The sequence below is a fragment of the Panthera tigris genome, chromosome E1, assembly GCF_018350195.1.
Source record: "Panthera tigris isolate Pti1 chromosome E1, P.tigris_Pti1_mat1.1, whole genome shotgun sequence".
NCBI classification, from domain to species: Eukaryota; Metazoa; Chordata; class Mammalia; order Carnivora; family Felidae; genus Panthera; species Panthera tigris.
The window spans coordinates 23,766,421-23,786,234 of record NC_056673.1 but is presented as its reverse complement, the minus strand read 5'-3'; the positions used below and the strand labels follow the sequence as shown (position 1 = coordinate 23,786,234).

Genomic DNA, 19,814 nt, shown 5'->3' with positions numbered 1-19,814 from the left:
GTTTTTAAGAAGATGTGAGCAATGGCAAACCAACCCAAATCCAGTATCACAGCAAATGGCACAAATATTTAGAAATGAAGGTGGGAACACAGATTAAAAGGAATTCTGTTATGACATAATCAATCTACTGAAAGAGTCATCTTCCATTTTCACATTCTTGATTTTTCTACCTGAAAAAGGGGTTAAAGTTTGCTACTTTGCTCTTCTATAGATCTCTAATACTCTGAACTCTTTGAAGGAAAATAATGTGTGTAAATGGAATAACATAATGGGTAAATATGAGAAAGTCACTGCTTGACATTGCTCTAGCTATTACATTATGCTGAAATTTTCCTTACGATCAAAGGTGGTGATATATTTCAACAATTTTCTTTTCTTTACTTGCCAATGAGTGGGCTATCAAGGCTGAAAACAGGAAAGACAGATCAGCCCAGAGAAGACAAGATTGTTCAGGTAGCTCAAGAGCCCTTTACAAAAGAATGCTAAATTGTAGAATTACCTCTGGATTGAGGTTCACTTGGCATCTGTTTGGGCTCACCAGTATGTCACAAAGATTGAGGGTTTCATAACATCCGTGATTAAGAACACAGGCACATCTTATAAGGTAAATGAAGTTTTTTCAAATTCATGTGAGCACTGAACCTGACAGAGGATAACTCCGCTACATGAACCAATGGGACTTGTGAGTTTGGGTTTTCCATAACAAGGCCAAGTGGCTTATCTTTAAGGACAAAATCAAAAGTCTAAGGAGCCCTTGACTACTGTACCTGTGCTGTCCTGGAGTCAGTCACTTCCTTGTACAAGCTGATGTCCAAGTAATAGCCGGACTCATTTGTCAGGAAGAGGCGGATGGGAATTGCTTTTCCAGTTGGTGTCAGGCGAATGTTGATTTTCAGTTCTGCCTGGAGGACACGTAATTTCCACAGCCGACTTCCATAGCGCATTACCATGCTCCGCACAGATTCCTCAATCTGTCACAGACACGTCACCAAGCACAAAACTTAAAACACCTTGTACCTAGAACCTGTTTCAGGTCTTCCCATCTTTGGGAAAGAAGGAATGGAAAAAGGTGCTGGTTTCTGGAGATGTGCACTACATGTATTCCTTATAAAAAGTAAGATAATTTCTCCCCAACCCTACTCTTGCTTAGAAACAAGTTGGGGACAATTTCACGCCAGGCTGGCATTTGAGTGGGGTTCTCTGGCTCACAACACCCAAATCTGTACAACTCCCTACCTGTTTCCCAATTATATTCATATTCTATATCAAAGATCTGCAATATCTAAAATTACAAGCCATGGGATTTAAGAGAAAGCCCCCAAATAAGAATAAAATTTCTAGTTAAATAGCTATTAAGTAGCATTTATATGCATGGTAACTATGTTTCATTGCACTTATAGGACCTTAAATCATCATAGCAATTACCACCATGAGCTTTTTTCTATACAATTTTATTAAACTTTATAATATATGCCTCTTGGTAAATTGCACAAATTAAAGAGAGGCAATTTGTAGGTGGTGTTAGAATGTTCTCTCTAAACAGAGCTCTGAAGCTCGGTCATTGCCAAGTCCAATTGGGATTTAAGTAGATGGGGCAGATGTTTCATAGTTTCTCTAAGGCTTATACCCAGGCATCTTAGTGCTCCTAGTTTTCAGGGTTAGGCAAGTTATTTTAACCAAATGGCCTTAGATGGGATTTTCCCTCACTGACAAATGAAATTTTGTTTTCCCAATATGGCTAAAGGCAGCCAGGACATACTACTCAAAATTAACCCATTCTCTTAAATGAATTGTCTTTCTAAATTGCTTTCTCAACTTAGAAAATATCAAAAATATTTTCTACCACTCTTCTCTTATGGTTCTTTAGAAGTATGTGCCACCTTTGCAGTTTGTTTTAGCACCACAGAATCTCAGGTTAATGGATTTCAAGGAGTTGACTTCTCTAGTCCCACACTTGCTTGTTAACCAAAGGGTATCTACCTATTCTTTTCTGGAGAGAACAAAAGTCAACAATCTCTACATTCACGAAGCTGACAGTTATCTTATCTATGATTAGAAAGGCATAGCTAGGATGTATGGGTATTTAGAGTGGAAGTAGAGAGGCAGATATTAAAAAAACTCACTGAGAAATGGTTAGGTCAAGTCTAAAAATATATACAGTTAAATAGTGTCCTGGCCATGTTTTCACTCTTCCAGCCTCAGCAGTCCCAGAATGCTTAAGAGAACCTTCACTTAAGCTAGATGATGAGACTTGATACTCAGTGAGTAGCCCTATCCTTGTCAACCTATCAGTAGTTTAGAGTCTTGAAGGAAAAAAAAAGCAGAAAGTGATTTTTTAGGTCTTAGACATTAAGTTCAAAAATCTAAAGTCCATGCTTACAACTGATCTTGAGAAATGGAGATACTGGTTCTCCTAACCAAATTCCACAATACCAAGATAGAAAAAGGTTAGAGTGAATACAAATAGAGAGCAGTCTGTCTTTATTACACCTGGGATAAAAGGTTAAGTATAGAATCACCCTGTTTTCCTTTCTTAAACTATATGGAATGCATTTTAGAATAGAGCCTCAGGATAGAAAACATATATAATACATGTGAAAATTCTATAACAACCAAATTGTCTCCCTGTGGAAAAATACTGAAGGGAAATAGGTTAGACACTTTAGGAAGTTGTACTGCCTCCCTGAGGCCACGGGTAAGTAACATTTAGTGCAAAACAGCAGTAATTTTGCCAAAATGTCCAAAAATAGCAAAGTTATTCCAGATGAGAAATCCTAGGGAATTATATAAAAACAGGACCATTATGATGACAAGTATCCAAAGCAGGTACCAATGGAATAACAGAAAGAAACTTTTATGTTTTCATACTGCTTATAAATGACCAGCAAGATAACATTATACCACCTTCAGTTTTGATGTCTGCTTTCAATGGCTTCAAATTTTTGACTCCCTCCCAGAAACCCTGTCTCACAAGCATTCTGTAAACTTTAAAGATCAAGGGCTCAACTAGCTAACCAAGTGTACTTGTTTCCAGGTTTAAGTGAGAATAAATATGGATGAATCTCTCTACTTGTGCTTGGTAGTGCTGGGAGAGAAGCTAAAGAGAAATGTACCTTTGATGGGTCCATAATGACTGTGGGCACAAAGTTGAGGAAGATGTGGTTGCAGTCAGTGCGAACATTTGTATTATTAAAAGCAACTTCCAATTCATCCATGGCTTCCAGGAGCAGCCGCTCCCCTTCATTTTGTAGATATTCAAAAGAAGCTTCCTATACAAAATGAAAATCACCATCAACATCAGTGTGTTTTAAAAGAATCAGTAGGGGCACCTGGATGGCTCAGTCGGTTGAGCATCCAATTCTTGATTTTGGCTCAAGTCATGATCCCAGGGTCGTGGGATCAAGCCACCAATGGGCTCCACGCTGATCATGGAGCCTGCTTAGGATTCTCTCTCTCTCTCTCTCTCTCTCTCTCTCTCTCTCTCTCTCTCTCCCTCTCTCTCTCTCTCCCCACCCCATCCCCAACTCGTGCTCTCTAAAATAAACAAATAAATAACAATTAAAAAATGAAAGAGTCAATAAAGAAATGGCTATTATAATGACTTAAGTAGTACTATGTCATGAATCACAAGGCACCTGCTACAGGTGCTACCTTTCTCCCTAGAGTCAGCCCAATGACCATAGGCAGCAGAGGCAGGCAACTATCAAAGAGTTCCTGCCAGCCCTTCCTCCTGCCTCTTAGGGAAACATTTCCTTCTAATAGGTGGAAATGCAGGGCATCCCCAGAGCTATACTTCCAATAGGATCACATTTCACACATGCCAAACAGAGGAGTTTAGAAAGGAAATCTGTTTAGAAAGTAAAAGTTGAAGAAAGGGTATAGGTACAGGATGCAGTAATTATGACACCAGGAAGTGCCTTGCTATACACAGAAACTACTCTACCTCTAGGTGGGCTTACAATGGGGCCATCTCTAACTTTTCTCTTTATCTTCTATCATCACTGAACTATCCCTGTGATTTTTCTGTTAAGATGCTTTTCCTTTTCTCAAAGGAGTGCTTTCATGCTTCCATTACCAAGAATAAATTTTTTTAAAGCCCTTTATCATATGGAATATTTATTTCTGTGAGAGAAAGGACTCTCAGACTTCTAATGGCTACTGGAGAGTGGGATGAATGAGAATAAGAGCCTTGATTCAAAAAATAAAAACCCAGGGGCACCTGGCTGGCTCAGTCAGTAGGGCATGCAACCCTTCACCTCAGGCTTGTGAGTTCAATCCCCATGTTGGGTGTGGAGCCTACTTAAGATAAAAAAAAATAAATTAAAAAACAAAACAAAAAATGAAAACCTGATTTTGAACGATGCCTGTTTCTCTGTCCCTTCCCTCAGGAATAACTTCCCATCCAAGTATGGTACTTACCTTGGTGACCAGATCAGAATGTCTGATGATTGCACGAACAAAGAACCTATAGTCTGTCACTTCAGTGCCCACTTCCACCTTGGCTGCCCCAAGATACAGGTGCATCTTATGATTAGCACATGGAATGGCAGTAAGGTCAAAATTTCTCATCCGGTTCAGTTCTAACTGGAAAGCTAGAGCAGGCTCCAGGTGACGATAGATACGATCCTCCTCAAACTGAGCACAAAATTGGAGAACAAAAGAGCTCACAAGAGGCAGTTAACAAAATTATATTATGAACATATACATAAAAGAGATGTTTGAAAATAGAAACATAAACGATGATGCGCTAATAAGCAACAAAAATGAGCTACATACAAGAATAATGCTATAGCTTATATAAGATTAGGGACTAAAATACCTATTTACTTTCCAAGCTTTCATCATTTATGCTTTTACAAATGGTGATGATTTCCATTAAAAACAAGCAAACAAAAAATACCAATTCCCTCAGAACTCCTACTGCATTACTACTGTCTATACAGTTCATTTCTGACAATTAACCACAGACTGCTTCACATTAGTATTTACTTCACATACTGATGTTTTGGGTTTACCCAACTAAAATGCTTACAGGCAGGGCCCAGTTTTATACTCTTATTATTTCTGGCACAGTACAAAGGACACAGTAAATACTCAAGAAATAAACATCATGTAATTTTTAAAAATAAAGATATTTGGCTTTGGAATATTTAATATCCATAGATTAAAAAAGATATAATACTACTAAGGGCAGTAGTCCTTTAATATATCATTAGGACCGGCCTAAAGCATAGTGATGATTGTGAAAGTTATCGCTTTCCTTGGGTAGCTCAATACACTGGACTATTTCCTACACCAAACTCTTTCCAAAGGGAGCCTTCCTTGGTTCTAAGACACATGCAAGGCAAAGGGAAGCGCAAATTCAGTTAGAGAAAGGAGAATGGCAAGAAGAGCACATGGCAAAGATAAGCCACTCTTGGGTTTAAAAAAAAAAAAAAAAAAGGGTGGGAGGGAATCAGTCCTTACCTTGTCCCTTGCTCGGAACGTGAAAAATTTAGGAAATTCTCTCTGTGGTAAAGAAGGGGAAAATATGTCAGTCTTTCATAGATATGGCTCTTTGGGGATAAACACGTAGTAAAGTACAGAAGCAGTCAAGCATCTAGAAGGCAGCTCCTAGAATACATGCTCCTTATCTAAGCTTAGGCCAGGGAATAGGAACAATCCTTTGGGTAACCACCACTGTGACCCCACTTCCAAGTCTGAAATCACCACACAATTATCCTAACTTCAATAGCTAGCCTCTCCTAGGGAAAAAAAATTAGGTTTTTTTTGTGTGTTTTTTTTTTAATCTCCCAAGTGGGAAAAAAAAGTCTTCCCTGGTGTTGCTTTTGGCACAACCAGGCAAATAAAACCAATATACCCTTATGCTGCAGCACTGCAATAGTAGTTACTGGACTGATTTCCCAAGTTTCCCTTTAAGAAACTCTTCAAATGTAAACTAGCCAGATAGCACAGTATTCCCCAATCCATGTTTTTTCCACATTCACTCTTAAGTCAATCATTCCAAGTGTTTAAACAATAACATTTCAAGACAAAGAAAAGTGTAAGATGATACTTTGGTCACTACCACCCCATGTATAGGAAAGAGAGGGATGGAACTAGTGAACTTGTAGTCATTAGGTCTTACTGCTCTTTTGCAGGACATTACACAACAAAGCAGCCAATTTCCTAGAACCTTATTAATTAACAAAGATGAATTCAATTAGCAGAGTCCATTAGTTTCTGAAATTTAACTTATTAACACCAAATACCCGTTTCTCGGATGGGAGGCTCTACTGGCAGTGTTGGAATCAAGTCATTACTATTTGCCTCTATAGGAGGTTTCATTAGGTATCTCCTTCATTATGAGCGCAATATAATCAAACACTTATTGGTACAAGCAGAGAGACCAGGACTAGCTGCCTAAATATTCCTCAATGAGCTTTAGGAACCATGAAGGAAACATGAACGGAAAGCATTCTAGGTGGCAGGTACTCTCACATGCTGTCCCATCGAGAGCTCTCCACAACCTCTCAGGTATCTATGATGACCCTGTTTTACAGCTGAGGAAGCTGGGGCCAAGTGACATGCCCAGGATCACAAAACAAGAATGTGAACTTGAGTCTAATGCCAGAGCCCACACCCTTCCATTTCTACCACTCTCTCTCAAGTATAGGGTACTACCCTTCTATTCTTGTTATAATCCAAGTTCCCTATTTATTCAACTTCTCTTTGTTGAGATAAAAAACAGAAATTAAGGTTTAAGGGAAAAAAAACAAAGCAGAACTCATGCTGAAAACTTGTGGTTCTTGAATTTACTGAGAACTTCTTGAATACTTTCCACAGGTATTATACCTCACTCTTACCTTAAGCTTACACAGTTAATAAATCTTTTTACATTTCCTTGGCATTTTAACTGTAAAACTGCATTTAACAGGTTTCTAGGAGCTTGTTTAGCAAGCCCAGGAAATCCCTTGTTCAGGCTTGGGTCTTTAAAAGCCCTTTGAAAGTGGGTTTTACACAGCACTGATCTTTTACTGATGATGTTTTGTTCTAAATAATTCCCCCGAATGATAGTGAAGAACATGGGGATGACTTTAAGATTAAGCAGGAAGATGTTCAGCTGAGTTTTCAGTAGATTTCATGCTCATGGCTTTATATAGCCTAGTTTTGATTTTATTCTTGAGAGGTATGGCTTTCAGAGCATTAGCTAAAAAAGCAACACAGGTCACAAAAGGAAAGGTAATAAAAAGTCCTTTCATGGAATTTTCTGAAAGAGTCAAGGTAAGTGATAATAAGATCTTTTAAGCATATACCTTTCTATTCTGCCAGAACTATGAATTAAAATATATTTATTTAGTGTACCACTTAAAAGCACACTTGTTTATTTATTTTTATTTTTATTTTTTTGTTAATTTATTTTTGAGAGACAGAGAGAGATAGAGCATGAGCAAAGGAGGGGCAGAGAAACAGGGAGATACAGAACCTGACGTAGGTTCCAGGCTCTGAGCTGTCAGCACACAGCCCAACGTGGGGCTCGAACTCACAGACCGCGAGATCATGACCTGAGCCGAAGTTGGATGCTCAACCGACTGGGCTACCCAGGCACCCCTAGTATACCACTTATTTAAGTGTGTATATATGCAGAATCAAAATCATTATTCCTTCCAAAACATCACGATAGTAACAAATAAGCTGTCTTTACCATTCAGTCCATTATGAAAATTTGTGGTAACCAAAAGACATGGAAAACAAACAATCTTGAATGGAAATACCTTTACAACCAATAACAAAAGAGAACTAATTCTTGGCAGGGGTGGGCAAAGACTCACCAAAATCGAAAAAACCACTTTCATTAAGTTTAGCTAAGAAACAGTGTTATGAGATAATATAAACTTTTTTTTTTAATAACTTTTGAGCAAATTTTTAGCTCCACAGTGGGGCCCTCAATTTAAGCGTGAAGCATTCAGGTCAGGAAATGGCCAGAAGTTCTGTGCAATGAGAAACCAGGATTATTAAGTGATTCTTAGAAAGACAGACAAGTTCTGAAGACTTTTATAGCAAGCCGTCACTTCCTTCAGTGCTCAAAAAATCGCAGAAACAAAAAACACAGAGAAGAAAAGCAGAAGTCTGGTCCTACAGTTGTAGTCAATTCCTTCACCCCACCTCATCCTGAGACTTCCAATTTTTCTACTAACAGCATTCATGCTTATTCCATCACTAATGTAATTGCTTTCCAGGCATTCTACTAGTGTTATGGGCAAATATAATAATTGAATGTACACAAAGAAAAACCCTCTTAGTGTTCTGGTACCAAAAACCAAAAGAATGCAACATTTCTCAGGAAGAAATTATACCCCTGCTGTGTTCTAATCAGCCAACCATCATCAAGACAATCAAAATAATTTGCCTAAATTAGCCAATCAAGACACCCTGCAAATCAGAGAATGTGAAAACCTGCAACAGAAAACATCATAGATGATTATGACACTAATAATCGTGTTAAAAACCTAATGAGATGAAGAAATTGGAAACTTGCTGGTGCAATTCTCTTTTACCTCAACATGCTGAGAACTAATTATATAGACTGTAATTAAAACAAAAACCCAAACCAAACCTTCTGAAAAACTAATAGTTGATCCACTAGCAAACAAAACTACCAATTTTTTCCAACTTAATATTGAGATATAATTGGCATATCAATTTTTTTAAAGAAATGAACTACTAACCATAACTATTTTTAAACATTTTTTTTTAAGTTTATTTATTTTGAGAGAGACAGAGACAGCATGAGTCAGGGAAGGGCAGAGACACAGGGAGACAGAGAGAATCCCAAGCAGGCTCCGCAGTACTGTCGGTGCAGAGCCCGATGCAGGGCTCGAGTTCACAAAACCGTGAGATCATGACCTGACTCAAATACAGGAGTCGGATGCTTAACCGACTAAGACACCCAGGCACCCCACCGTGATAACTATTTTTGATAGTTGGTTCTTCCTTCAGACCCAAATAAGTGGGAATCACTCATAAAACTGGTAAAACTACAACTATATCCTAGGTGATTTATAGGAGAATTTTTTTAATTGCCTAAAATTGTACAAGCAAGATGCAAAAGGAAACCTAGATAAAACTGATTTATCACAGTGTTTGGACCTAATGCTTTTGTTTGGGTTGCAAAGTATCAGAAGAAATCCTAAAAATTCGCATTTCCATATCCCTAACAAAACTTTGCTGAAAAAAAATACCGAAAGCTTCAAAAAGCTTAATACTTACACTCCAATCAGACAGCACCTTCTGCTACACTTTCTCGAATTCTAGATCTGAAATGTGAGTGAAACTAAGAGACTTAAATACTACATAAAACTGGAGAACTGCAGCTGATACAGCTGCAGAAATTCAAAGACCCTGTTCTTTTGCTTTTAAAGCTTCAATTTTTTTAAAATAGGAAGGAGGTATTTACAAGGATGGGTTTGTTTGTTCTCAAAATTGGTTTAAATATCAATGTTAAGCAGTTATGCAAGCCCTGTTATGGGCACTTGATTTAATTAGATGGCCATGGAAAGAACCTCAATATCAAGACTCCTTAGTGCTGGTGGATACTGCCTGCTGGGAGGAACAGGCTCCATGCTCTAAGGGATTCTCTAAGAGACTAAGGCAGTAGCAGACATTCCAGTGCTCAGCTCTGTGGAGACTGTGGTGATAGACAACAAAGTTTTGGAAATGCTTACAGTCTTCATTGGCATCTGAATAAGCACCTAACAAGATATACACTCTCTAGGAATCATTACTCTGGCCCTCATTTGCCTTGTTCTGGTTCTGAAGCAGCATGAGAGACGAGGACCATGTAACAATGGTACAGCTGCTTCATTCCACACTAGCCAATGCTGTTCTTGAACAGCCTTGGTAACCTTCCTCTTCTCCTTGCCCCCTCATGTGCACATTTTCTCTTCAATAATATAGGGATTTCACAGTGTAGAACAGGGGAGGCTGCATACATCACAGTGGATTACCAAAAAGCCAGAGAGATCAAGGGATTCATCTCTAACACTCCCAGAAAGCTTCCTCTTTTTCACACTACACTAACTATGGGGCAAGCACACATCAGATGACATGACAGAGGCTAAGCATCCTCCACGAATGGCAAGCTACCACCAGCAGAGGAACTAAGAGCAGCACCATGACAATGAGCCCTGGATTTGTACAACTCCTGCCAAGGCTTCCTGGCTATTGTAGATCCTGGATGGAGCTCAGTAATAGTTGTCCTTGCCCCCTGCATAACCACTAATCGCTTCTAAGGAGTCTCACATAAAAACACCCCAATTCTTCTGTCATTCAATTCTTCAGAGAAAATCCAGTGCACACCAAACCTTAATGTTCTCTACGTCCTAAAGCAACCTTTCCTATACTCATCATAAAACTTGATAATTTAACTGATTACTCACTTGACGCCACTATAAATAGGAACTGGACAATGATTCCTGGGGAAGACCAGCTACTGGGCTCATTTCCTGGCAGATTTTGCCTATACGCGTCCCTATTCAACCTACTGGATAGCAGGGAGAACAACAAAAAAAAATGTTTTAAAGCTGTAGATACACTCTCGGACATGACAAAGATTCAGAGGTAAGAAATTACAAAAGAAATAATGCCTATTGGGGCACCTGAGTGGCTTAGTCGGTTAAACATCGGACTTCAGCTCAGGTCATGGTCTCATGGTTCGTGAGTTCAAGACCTGTGTCAGGCTCTGCACTGACAGTATGCAGCTTGCTTCAGATTCTCTCTCCCTCTATTCCTCCCCTGCTCATGTTCTCTCTCAAAATAAATAAAAATAAAAACGTTACAAAAAAAAAAAAAAAAAGGAAAAGAAAAAGAATGCCCATGGAAATGAATCACTTTGGCTTTTTAAAAATTTTAATGGAGAGTTTTAATCCATTGTGGAATGCTTACTATATAGGAAACCGGTTACTGTGCTATAAACATCAAGACTCCATCTGAATTATTAGGGAAAAGGAAAATAATTTTACAAGTTCACTATTATTCCCCAGAATATTATATTATTCCAAAGTCAGTGAGAAATGAAAGATCACATTAAAACTTAAGAATCTAGTCCAGTACTCTTTCTTCCCAAATCCAGGTCTTGGCTCTGGCATGTCTACTTTAGTTCAGATCAGCATTTAACAGCCATACTATTCATTCATGGGCTTCCATATTCTATCCCAAGTATCAATTTTATTCTCTAAGCTCTTGATTTTTCTCTCTAAAGCCCCAGGGTTCTCTTTAAGCTCCTCATACTTCTCCACTGCCTCTAGTTTCCTATCTAAAGTTATTGATTGATACATATCTGCACTCTGCTTGATTTCCTGACATCAATAACACAGGGGAGTTATACAGTCCACAACATTTCCTAAAGCATTTCAGAAAATCTTAGCTCTTTAGCTTGAGGGTAGTCTGTCTGGTTTCTCTGTAGACTAGACCAACAAGGTGAACTCTGAGAAGGAAAACAAAATGTCAAGTGCTACAGACCTAATAGACAAAGGCCAATAAAAGCAGTCACACATAGGTCCTTGAATTTAGAAAGTCCTTTCCAGAATCCCAAATGCTATCTTCATTACAAATGAACAGTGCTTGAAAACTAACTTAATTGTTAAAACAAAATTCTTTTTTTTTATTTTTTTAATGTTTTATTTATTTTTGAGAGAGAGAGAGACAGAGTGTGGGTGGGGGAGGGGAAGAGAGAGAGGTAGACACAGAATCCAAAGCAGGCTCCAGGCTCTGAGATGACATGGGACTCGAACCTACGAACCATGAGATCATCACCTGAGCCGAGGCTGGACACTTACCCGACTGAGCCACCCAGGTGCCCTGAAACTCTTTTCTTTTTTTTTTTAAGTTTATTTATTTGAGAGAGACAGAGACAGCACAAGTGGGGTAGGGGCAGAGAGAGAGAGGGAGAGAAAGAGAATCCCAAGCAGGCTCCAAGTTGCCAGGTGTGGAGCCTGAATCCACAAACCATGAGATCGTAAACTGAGCCAAAACCAAGAGTGGATCACTTAACTGACTGGGCCACCCAGGTGCCCCCCAAATAAAGTTCTTATCAGGAAAATTAAGACTTCCTAATATCTTCTGGAATCTTACTTAGCTACAATAAGATAAATTTTTAAAGAAATATGTTAACAATAATCAGTCATTTTAGAAAATAACATCTTGATTGCAAACTGGATTTTTGACCTTACTACCACAATGGGTATGATTGTGGATATACCACTGTTTGGATGCCAGGCTATTAACTTAGTTCTCTTTTCAACAAAATTTTTAATCTCATAAATACTAACAGTTAATTCAGTTAAATGGGAGAACAAGCAATTTAATGCTTAATTTTATTTATTTCCTGCTCCTAGAATTAACATAAGACAAAAACACCAACTTAGGTTCTGTTAAGACATTTTAAATAATAAATGATTGTTTTTCAGAATTGAGAATTCTCAATAATAGAACCTGAATCCAACTTTGGTAGAAGCCAAAACCCCAAAGTACAATCAACAGTTCTTCATCACTGAAGTCCCTATGTTCACTCTGCACAGAAGAGATTAGTAGTTAGTTCCCACTTCTTCCTTAGTCATCTGGATAAATGCATGTGTTCATTCTTAACTATTTCTCAGAGTTATACTGAGAGTTCATTACAGGGTTAAAAAAAAAAAAACACAAAAACTTTAGCTGGAACACTAAAGAAGAACTGGAAGATTCATTTTAACACTTTCTAAAAGAAGAACCAAACATGAGTCCAGCTCTTCTAAAGAACTCACACATACTCTATATTTAAATAATTGATGGCAGATAGATAAAACAGTAAGTAATCTTTCATTGTGGTTCCTTTTACTTACATGAAATCTCTGATCCACCTCATAGTTGACCTGTTTTCTGAAATCCTTTCAAATGAAAGACAGAAAAGAAGAAAAAACAGAAGCTGGCAATTAATAATAAAATTAAAAACGAATTAAGTAAAAGGTGATGAGTTAATGTTTTTTCTTGATTAAATTTATAGGAAAAAATTTATTAGATTCTACAAGAAATAAATGATTATAATTCCATATTTTATTTTTTAAAGTTCTAGAAGCAGCGTTAAGACATATTGGGGGAGTATCGGTCACGTGCCAGTACCTTTTGTGCGACCAGGAAAGTAAGGCGCCGTATCCCATGCTCAACCAGGGTAGCTTTCTACAAACAAAACATGTAAACAGAAGATAGATGAGATCTCCATTCATCCTAAGTTTTACCCCATTTAGTCCTCAGAAAGCTCTGACTGGGCAAGCACCCTTTTTTGTATATCTACATCTTGCCTCAATACCTTCAAACTTGCAAATAAACATATCTCAACCTGGCTCTGATGGAATAGGTTTCATATATTGATCTGGACAAAACTGAAGGAGAACTGAAGGAAAAAAGGAGAACTTGGGCCTCTGGATCTAAGCCTTTCTCTATAGCGTACTGCTCATTTATCTCAAAAGTAGAAACAAAGAAACAGGTTAATGAATTAAGTAAGGGACATACTTTTAAAGGTCCCTAACAAAAAGGGGCTACATCGCAACAAAGAGAAAAGCAATGCCACTAGTTGAATGCCCTGAGAGGATATATGAATAATACAAATAGAAAAAAAAATGTCGATTTTCACAAACTACAGTCAGACTTTAGTTTGATCAATTCCTTGCTGTAACTCCAAACAAGAGCTATGTTCATAAGCCAATTCTTAACTTTCATGATACTATGTATTTTTTAAGTCCAAATTAGCTTCCCCTTATGAATAGGCACATTCCTGAGCCATTTTCCTCCTACTTCTCCATTTCTACTATGCCACTGCTTAGTAATAAAATTAACTAACAGCATAAACAAAAGATAACTGGAAAAATTAATTTTCTAATAATAAATCCCCAGACCAAACATGAATAAATTTTGGCTTACTCACATTTAAAAAGGATCTGTACTGGCATCATACCCATTAATGTAAATAACCAAGTACTGATACTACAGTAAGAAAAAACTGTTTTAGAAGAACACAGTGTAATGGGGGCTGCCGTGGTTATCAGTCTTTAAGCATGCCTAGGAACAGAAACGTTTTTTTCCAGCACCAACAAAGAATTCCACTACAGCCAAGTCCTTCAAAGACAAGCATCAATAGCTATGTTCTGGCAAGGGAAGAAAATAACTTTAATAATGCCATGATTTAAAATCAAAATTGTTATTGCTTTTAAAATTCCACAAGTGGCTGACAATAACAGCAGAGCAACAGGATTCTGATTACATTGTAATAATGCCGGTCTCACAGCAAGTCCACAGCTATTACCCAGCGATTAGGCGTCAGCACCTGGAGAAACTCCATTTACACTGACTGCTTCAATCTCCTCCACAAGTCATTTACAAATATATGATCCTAATTTCTATGAGAGAAAAAAAGACATGCTGGGACTAGAAGATTATTTGGACAATTTGGATCAACCTATTTGATAGTTTAATGTGTGCTTAAAAAAAAAAAAAAAACTTTTTCTAAACTGCTAGGAGCATGATCATGAAGTGAAAAACAAAACTAGTTATCATTTCAGGTTTTTGTAATTGCTTCTCCTTCCCTTTCTTTTTATGTTTTTTTCCCCCCAAAACAAGGAGGTGAAAATGTCAAGTATTCCTGGATAAGCACAGTACCTAATGCAGTTAATAGCTTCTCTAGGCTTAGAATGTCAGCACAGTGTACCCTTAGCCTTTCGAAAAGCATTAGACAAAGATGCTGGATTTCTCTGTGCCTCAGTTTACAAGTTCAGTTAAGGAAAAAGGCAATTTCCTATTGCCAGTTAATGTTACAAATATATGCAGTAAAAATAAAGAAACTGTTTTTTTAAATCAATGTGTGATGATATATAAGACTTGGATTTGAGGGTAACAAAAAGCCTAAAGTTGAGGTCAAAACAATCAAGTATCGGCAATTAGTGCCTCAACACCTGGGAAGAAACGGTCATATGTTATTTCATCAAGCAGCAGAGTCAGCAGCCACACATAACAGTAGGTCTCTTACAGCTAAGGTTACCTTGGTCACCGGTCTCAGGTTAATTTTATGAGGTCACTAGTCCAGGTCAAGAAGAAAGGTAAATTTCTCTTCTAAAGAAAAACTCCCAGGCATGTCCCATACCTTCACTTCTCTGAAAGTACCTTTTCCTCATCTTGGCCACTATAATCTTACAGTCAGTTTGTGTGCTTTGAGAGTATAATGGATTAAAGACTCATCTGAAACACAAAGTTACCATCTTTTCCTGAGTACCTACCATCAGCATTACATGGTGTGAATGCCTATGGCACTAATTGCTTATATTGCTAAATTAAATTTTAAAAAACATCTACTGAGCTCATTCTCTATAACAAGCAGTATAAGTTAGGTGCTTTCCATTCAAAGGAAACACATGAGTAGTTGTCATTAAGGGCAGCTGAAGAGAGGTGCTTTGGCATCTATCACATGTCACAATGAAATGTAACTGCAGATTATTATTTGAGCATGTCTAACCATTCCCTCCAATAAGACTATAAGCATCTTCAGGGCTAAGAATGTATTATTCACTAAAGCACCTAGATCTGTGACCCTTAGAGCTGGCATCACAAGCCTTAAATTCAGGTTTTTGCTATATCATCTACCAGTGGGTGATCAAGGGACCTTAATCTACTCTGAACTTGAACTTTTCCCCACGTGTATAACAGAATAATTCCTGACTAATCCAGCCCCATGAGACTGTGATAAGGTGCAAATAAAAAAGTTTACATAGAAGCTCTTTATAAAAAAAAAAAGTATCATTACTGCTAATAAATATATGATGACCAATTAGAAATGCAAGGAAGAAAAATACATTTTAGTGAGGGCTACTCAGAGAAGGCCTCATGAAAGCGGTGAAATTTGAGACAGCTCTTAAAACAAGCAGAAGAAGGAAGGGAGGGAAGAAAGAAGGAAGGAAGGAAGGAAGGAAGGAAGGAAGGAAGGAAGGAAGGGGAGAGAGAAAGACTGGAAGGAAGTTAGTGTGAGTAGAAAACCTTTCAGATGAGGACCACAGAAGAGATGAAGTAAACAAAGGTAAATGAGACAAAAACTTAGGAGCAGCAAAGGCTAGACTGTGAGCCTTCGTTAATAGGATGATGTTAAATATCAAGCTACAGATGTATCTTAAGGGTAAGAGAACCAACGCTAAGTGGGAGAATACCTTGGTAAGGGGGCATTTTGGACATTTAACTTTGTGGAAGTGAGCAGAACTGAAGCTGGGGGGAGAACAAGGGGAACACAAATGGATCACAAGTAAACCTGTTGCCATGCCTCAGATGTGAGGTAAGAGTTTACACTAGAATGGTGGCATTGAGAATTTTAAAACTAAGAAGAAAGAAAGGGTAAGAGACACTGTAAAGAAAAACCTCAGAGATCCTGATGTCAGACCTGATGGAAATAAACAAGTAAGGATTGTGGGTAGAGGAGCAGATTAACGGAATGGCAAGGAAAGGAAGAAGTCAATGATTTCCAAATGACTAGGGGTAAAGGGTTTGGTTACTTGGGTTTGTTTTGTTTCTTGGGGGTGGTTGGCAGGGGGTCATAAGAGGTGAAGGAAAATGATGGAAATTTAGGTTTAAACTATGAAGTTTGATGTCAACACAATATATCCAAGAGACACAGAATTGAAAGGAGAATGGATGTATAACTGATACTTTCTTTTTTTTTTTTATTATTATTTTTTTTAATGTTTATTTATTTTTGAGACAGAGAGAGACAGAGCATGAAAGGGGGAGGGGCAGAGAGAGAGGGAGGCACAGAATCGGAAGCAGGCTCCAGGCTCTGAGCTGTCAGCACAGAGCCCGACGCGGGGCTCGAACTCACAGACCGCGAGATCGTGACCTGAGCTGAAGTCGGACGATTAACCAACTGAGCCACCCAGGCGCCCCATAACTGATACTTTCAAGATATAGAAGGAAACTCAGGGGAATCTAGGCCTAGATTTATGGAGTTAAGTCACCAAAGGAAAATATTCAGCAGGTGAATGGAAGTTCAAGACAGAGCTCTGGGAAAGATTTAAGAACACAACTTACTTTCCTTAAAAACATTTTGAATATTGAGGTCTATATTTCTTGACATAAGATATTCATTACATACTATTAAGTCACTTTGGAATTTCACCCCTACAGGCAGAACTATGTAAAAGACATAGCCATTATCAGTGGTAAGATAAAAGGGTGGATAGGATATATCAGCAGGAAAGCGGCCACCATCAATTTCCACCCAACCTAGGACTTACATTTTGTTGGGTAAACTCTCTGAACATAGCTGCCAGTCTGTCATCCTCAATATCACAGTCAGTCTTGATAGCCACATTCAGAATGTGAATTGGTTCATCCCTGGGGACCTGTAACTCAAGAACACAACACAAAGAAATTAGCAGGCTGGTTAATATAGAGGCAGAGAGAAGTTACAGTACTTGGTAGAATACCTGAAAAAGAGATACGCCTCACAGGACATTCTGGTTTCCCCACTAGTATGAATCAGCAAATTGAAACCATTGATCAGGGGTGCCTGGGTGGCTCAGTCGGTTGGGCATCCGACTTCGGCTCAGGTCATGATCTCACAGTCCGTGAGTTCGAGCCCCGCATCGGGCTCTGTGCTGACAGCTCACAGCCTGGAGCCTGCTTCAGATTCTGTGTCTCCCTCTCTCTGACCCTCCCCCATTCATATTCTTTCTCTGTCTCAAAAATAAAAATAAACATTAAAATTAAAAAAAAAAAAAAAAAGGAAAAGAAACCATTGATCAGCATCCACAACAGAGATCAAATAAAGTAAAACACCTAACTTTTCAAAGATAAGGCGGCAAAGGCATTACCCAGAGGTAGACTCAAATCCTGACTTGACATGAACTTGAAGACCACTGTGTCAACTTTTTCATGAATCAAATGGGAATGAAACCATTTGTCACATTTCTTCACAGAATGTGAAGAAAAACGAGTGGAAGAAGCCATCTGAACATATTCTCACATATTTCCTAACAATTTATCAAACAGTGGAAGTATCAAACCATGGGAAAATCACCTCATCGGGAAAAAGCAGAATTATCTGTTTACTGTGAAATGAAAAGAAGGGATTTAATAAAAGGACAAAGTTCTAAACAAAATGCCTATTTTTTTCCCCTGCTATCTAGTCTGCCATTCCCCGAATACTATGATAGCACCATTCTACAAATATATAAGCCACCACTAAGAATTAAAGCAACCACAGCTCGAGTCTTGAAAACAACATTCAGAGACTCAGAGGCAGCTGCAATGGATATGGCTGAGTCCATTTGCTATTCACAGTATGGATTCCAAGATAAATACAGTTTGGTTTTTTTTTAGATTAGAATTTATATTCCATTTGTTCCCAAAAATACTTTGATGAGGCATATAAAATTAAATAATATAAAGTAGGGTAAAAAGATGGATTCTTCCAAAGCCAGAAAGATAGCATATACTACAAGTCCTGTGTCTGAAGTAACAAAGCAGTCTCTCAAAGGGAACACTATACCTTGTCTTCATCATACAGAGATGTGTGACCTGCCTCAGGGAACGTGGGGCTTTGGGGTGGGGAGTCACAGAAGCAGCCCATCACTTCATCAAAGATCCTGAAAAATACCAGAGAAATACCCGCCATGAAAACCCAAGTAGCAGAAAACCTAAGTGGCAGGAAACTAACGCTGCCATTGCCAGCCCAGTCCACAAGAAGAATCTATTCTGCTTTGTGCTCGATAGTCAACTGAATAGAATCACCAGTGGCTAGAGGTGACATGCAAAATTTCACCAAGTGGCAGAAATTAGGAGGATGGATTGTTTAACCTTTAATAAACCATATATATTTTTTCTTTAAAAAAAAAGAATGATCTACAGCTTTTTTGTTTTTTTCATATGTAAGCTATGAGCACTGCTGTCATCATCGGTCTTAAAGTAACAGAAAGAGCCTGGGACTGGAGCAGTGACAGACCAATGTAATTACCCCTCCCCCTAGGGTAATGCATCAGTATACATCAAGAGATAGATGCTGAATGCATTTAATCAAAAGATGTATCGTCTCTGGTGGGGCTCACTCTGGTGTTGTGTTTAATTTCTCCTGACATTTCACTCATCACAGAGCAGACAGCTTCTTCTGTTAGCTCCTAAGGAAAAGATGGTTTTTGTTTGTTTCTTTTTTTCTGACCAGGCTCATATAACAAGTAGAGGCTTGTGGAGTCTGAATAAGAGGTAGAAATGGAAGAACATATACCTCTCCAAGGACATATACAGCAAGGGCTATATCTCTTTAGCTGGCTCATGGCTATTCTGGGGGCCTTTATTCACTTGGCAGAAATCAGAGACCCCAAAACAGAGATGGCTATAGCTCCCCTTGAACAGACACATTTCCACAGTGTCTTACCTGACAAAATCTTCAAAAGTCCGAAAAGAGACCATTCCGCCCATCCGCTGACATGGTGGAGTGAATGAGTTGTCCAACAGCACATCGCTGACACTAGCTACGTGAGTCATGCCATAGTGGTTGAGGTTGGAGGAGAAGGACATTCTAAACAGTAATTCAATCAAGTGCATTAGACAAGGAAGTTAGGAGCAGGATTGGGAGAGTAACAATAGAGAAAAGGAGCAAGAGATACTCTGAGGTAGGGTCAGGTTGCAGAGCAGATTTGGTTTTTTACCCACTGTGGATAGGCCTGTCTTGATGGATTCACATTAACCCTCTCATTTCAATTTTACTCCACACAAGCTATTTTTAGCACCCCCAAATTTCTCCAAATAAAAATCTAAGGATAGTGAAGAAC

At 38.4% G+C, this 19,814-nt stretch overlaps 1 protein-coding gene across 8 annotated transcripts in view; it reads right to left on the bottom strand.

Moving 5' to 3' along the window:
* ACACA (acetyl-CoA carboxylase alpha) overlaps positions 1–19,814 on the bottom strand; it is a 277,071-nt gene that overhangs the window by 101,129 nt on the left and 156,128 nt on the right. For all 8 annotated transcript variants that reach the window (XM_007096020.3, XM_042967666.1, XM_042967664.1 and 5 more), the window contains 9 exons: positions 19,418–19,561; positions 18,536–18,632; positions 17,280–17,387; positions 13,135–13,191; positions 12,858–12,902; positions 5,467–5,508; positions 4,420–4,635; positions 3,114–3,269; positions 768–971 (listed from right to left, as the gene is read on the bottom strand). In XM_007096020.3, coding sequence (XP_007096082.1) covers positions 768–971; positions 3,114–3,269; positions 4,420–4,635; positions 5,467–5,508; positions 12,858–12,902; positions 13,135–13,191; positions 17,280–17,387; positions 18,536–18,632; positions 19,418–19,561 — 1,069 coding nt within the window. The remainder of the gene's footprint in view (positions 1–767; positions 972–3,113; positions 3,270–4,419; positions 4,636–5,466; positions 5,509–12,857; positions 12,903–13,134; positions 13,192–17,279; positions 17,388–18,535; positions 18,633–19,417; positions 19,562–19,814) is intronic.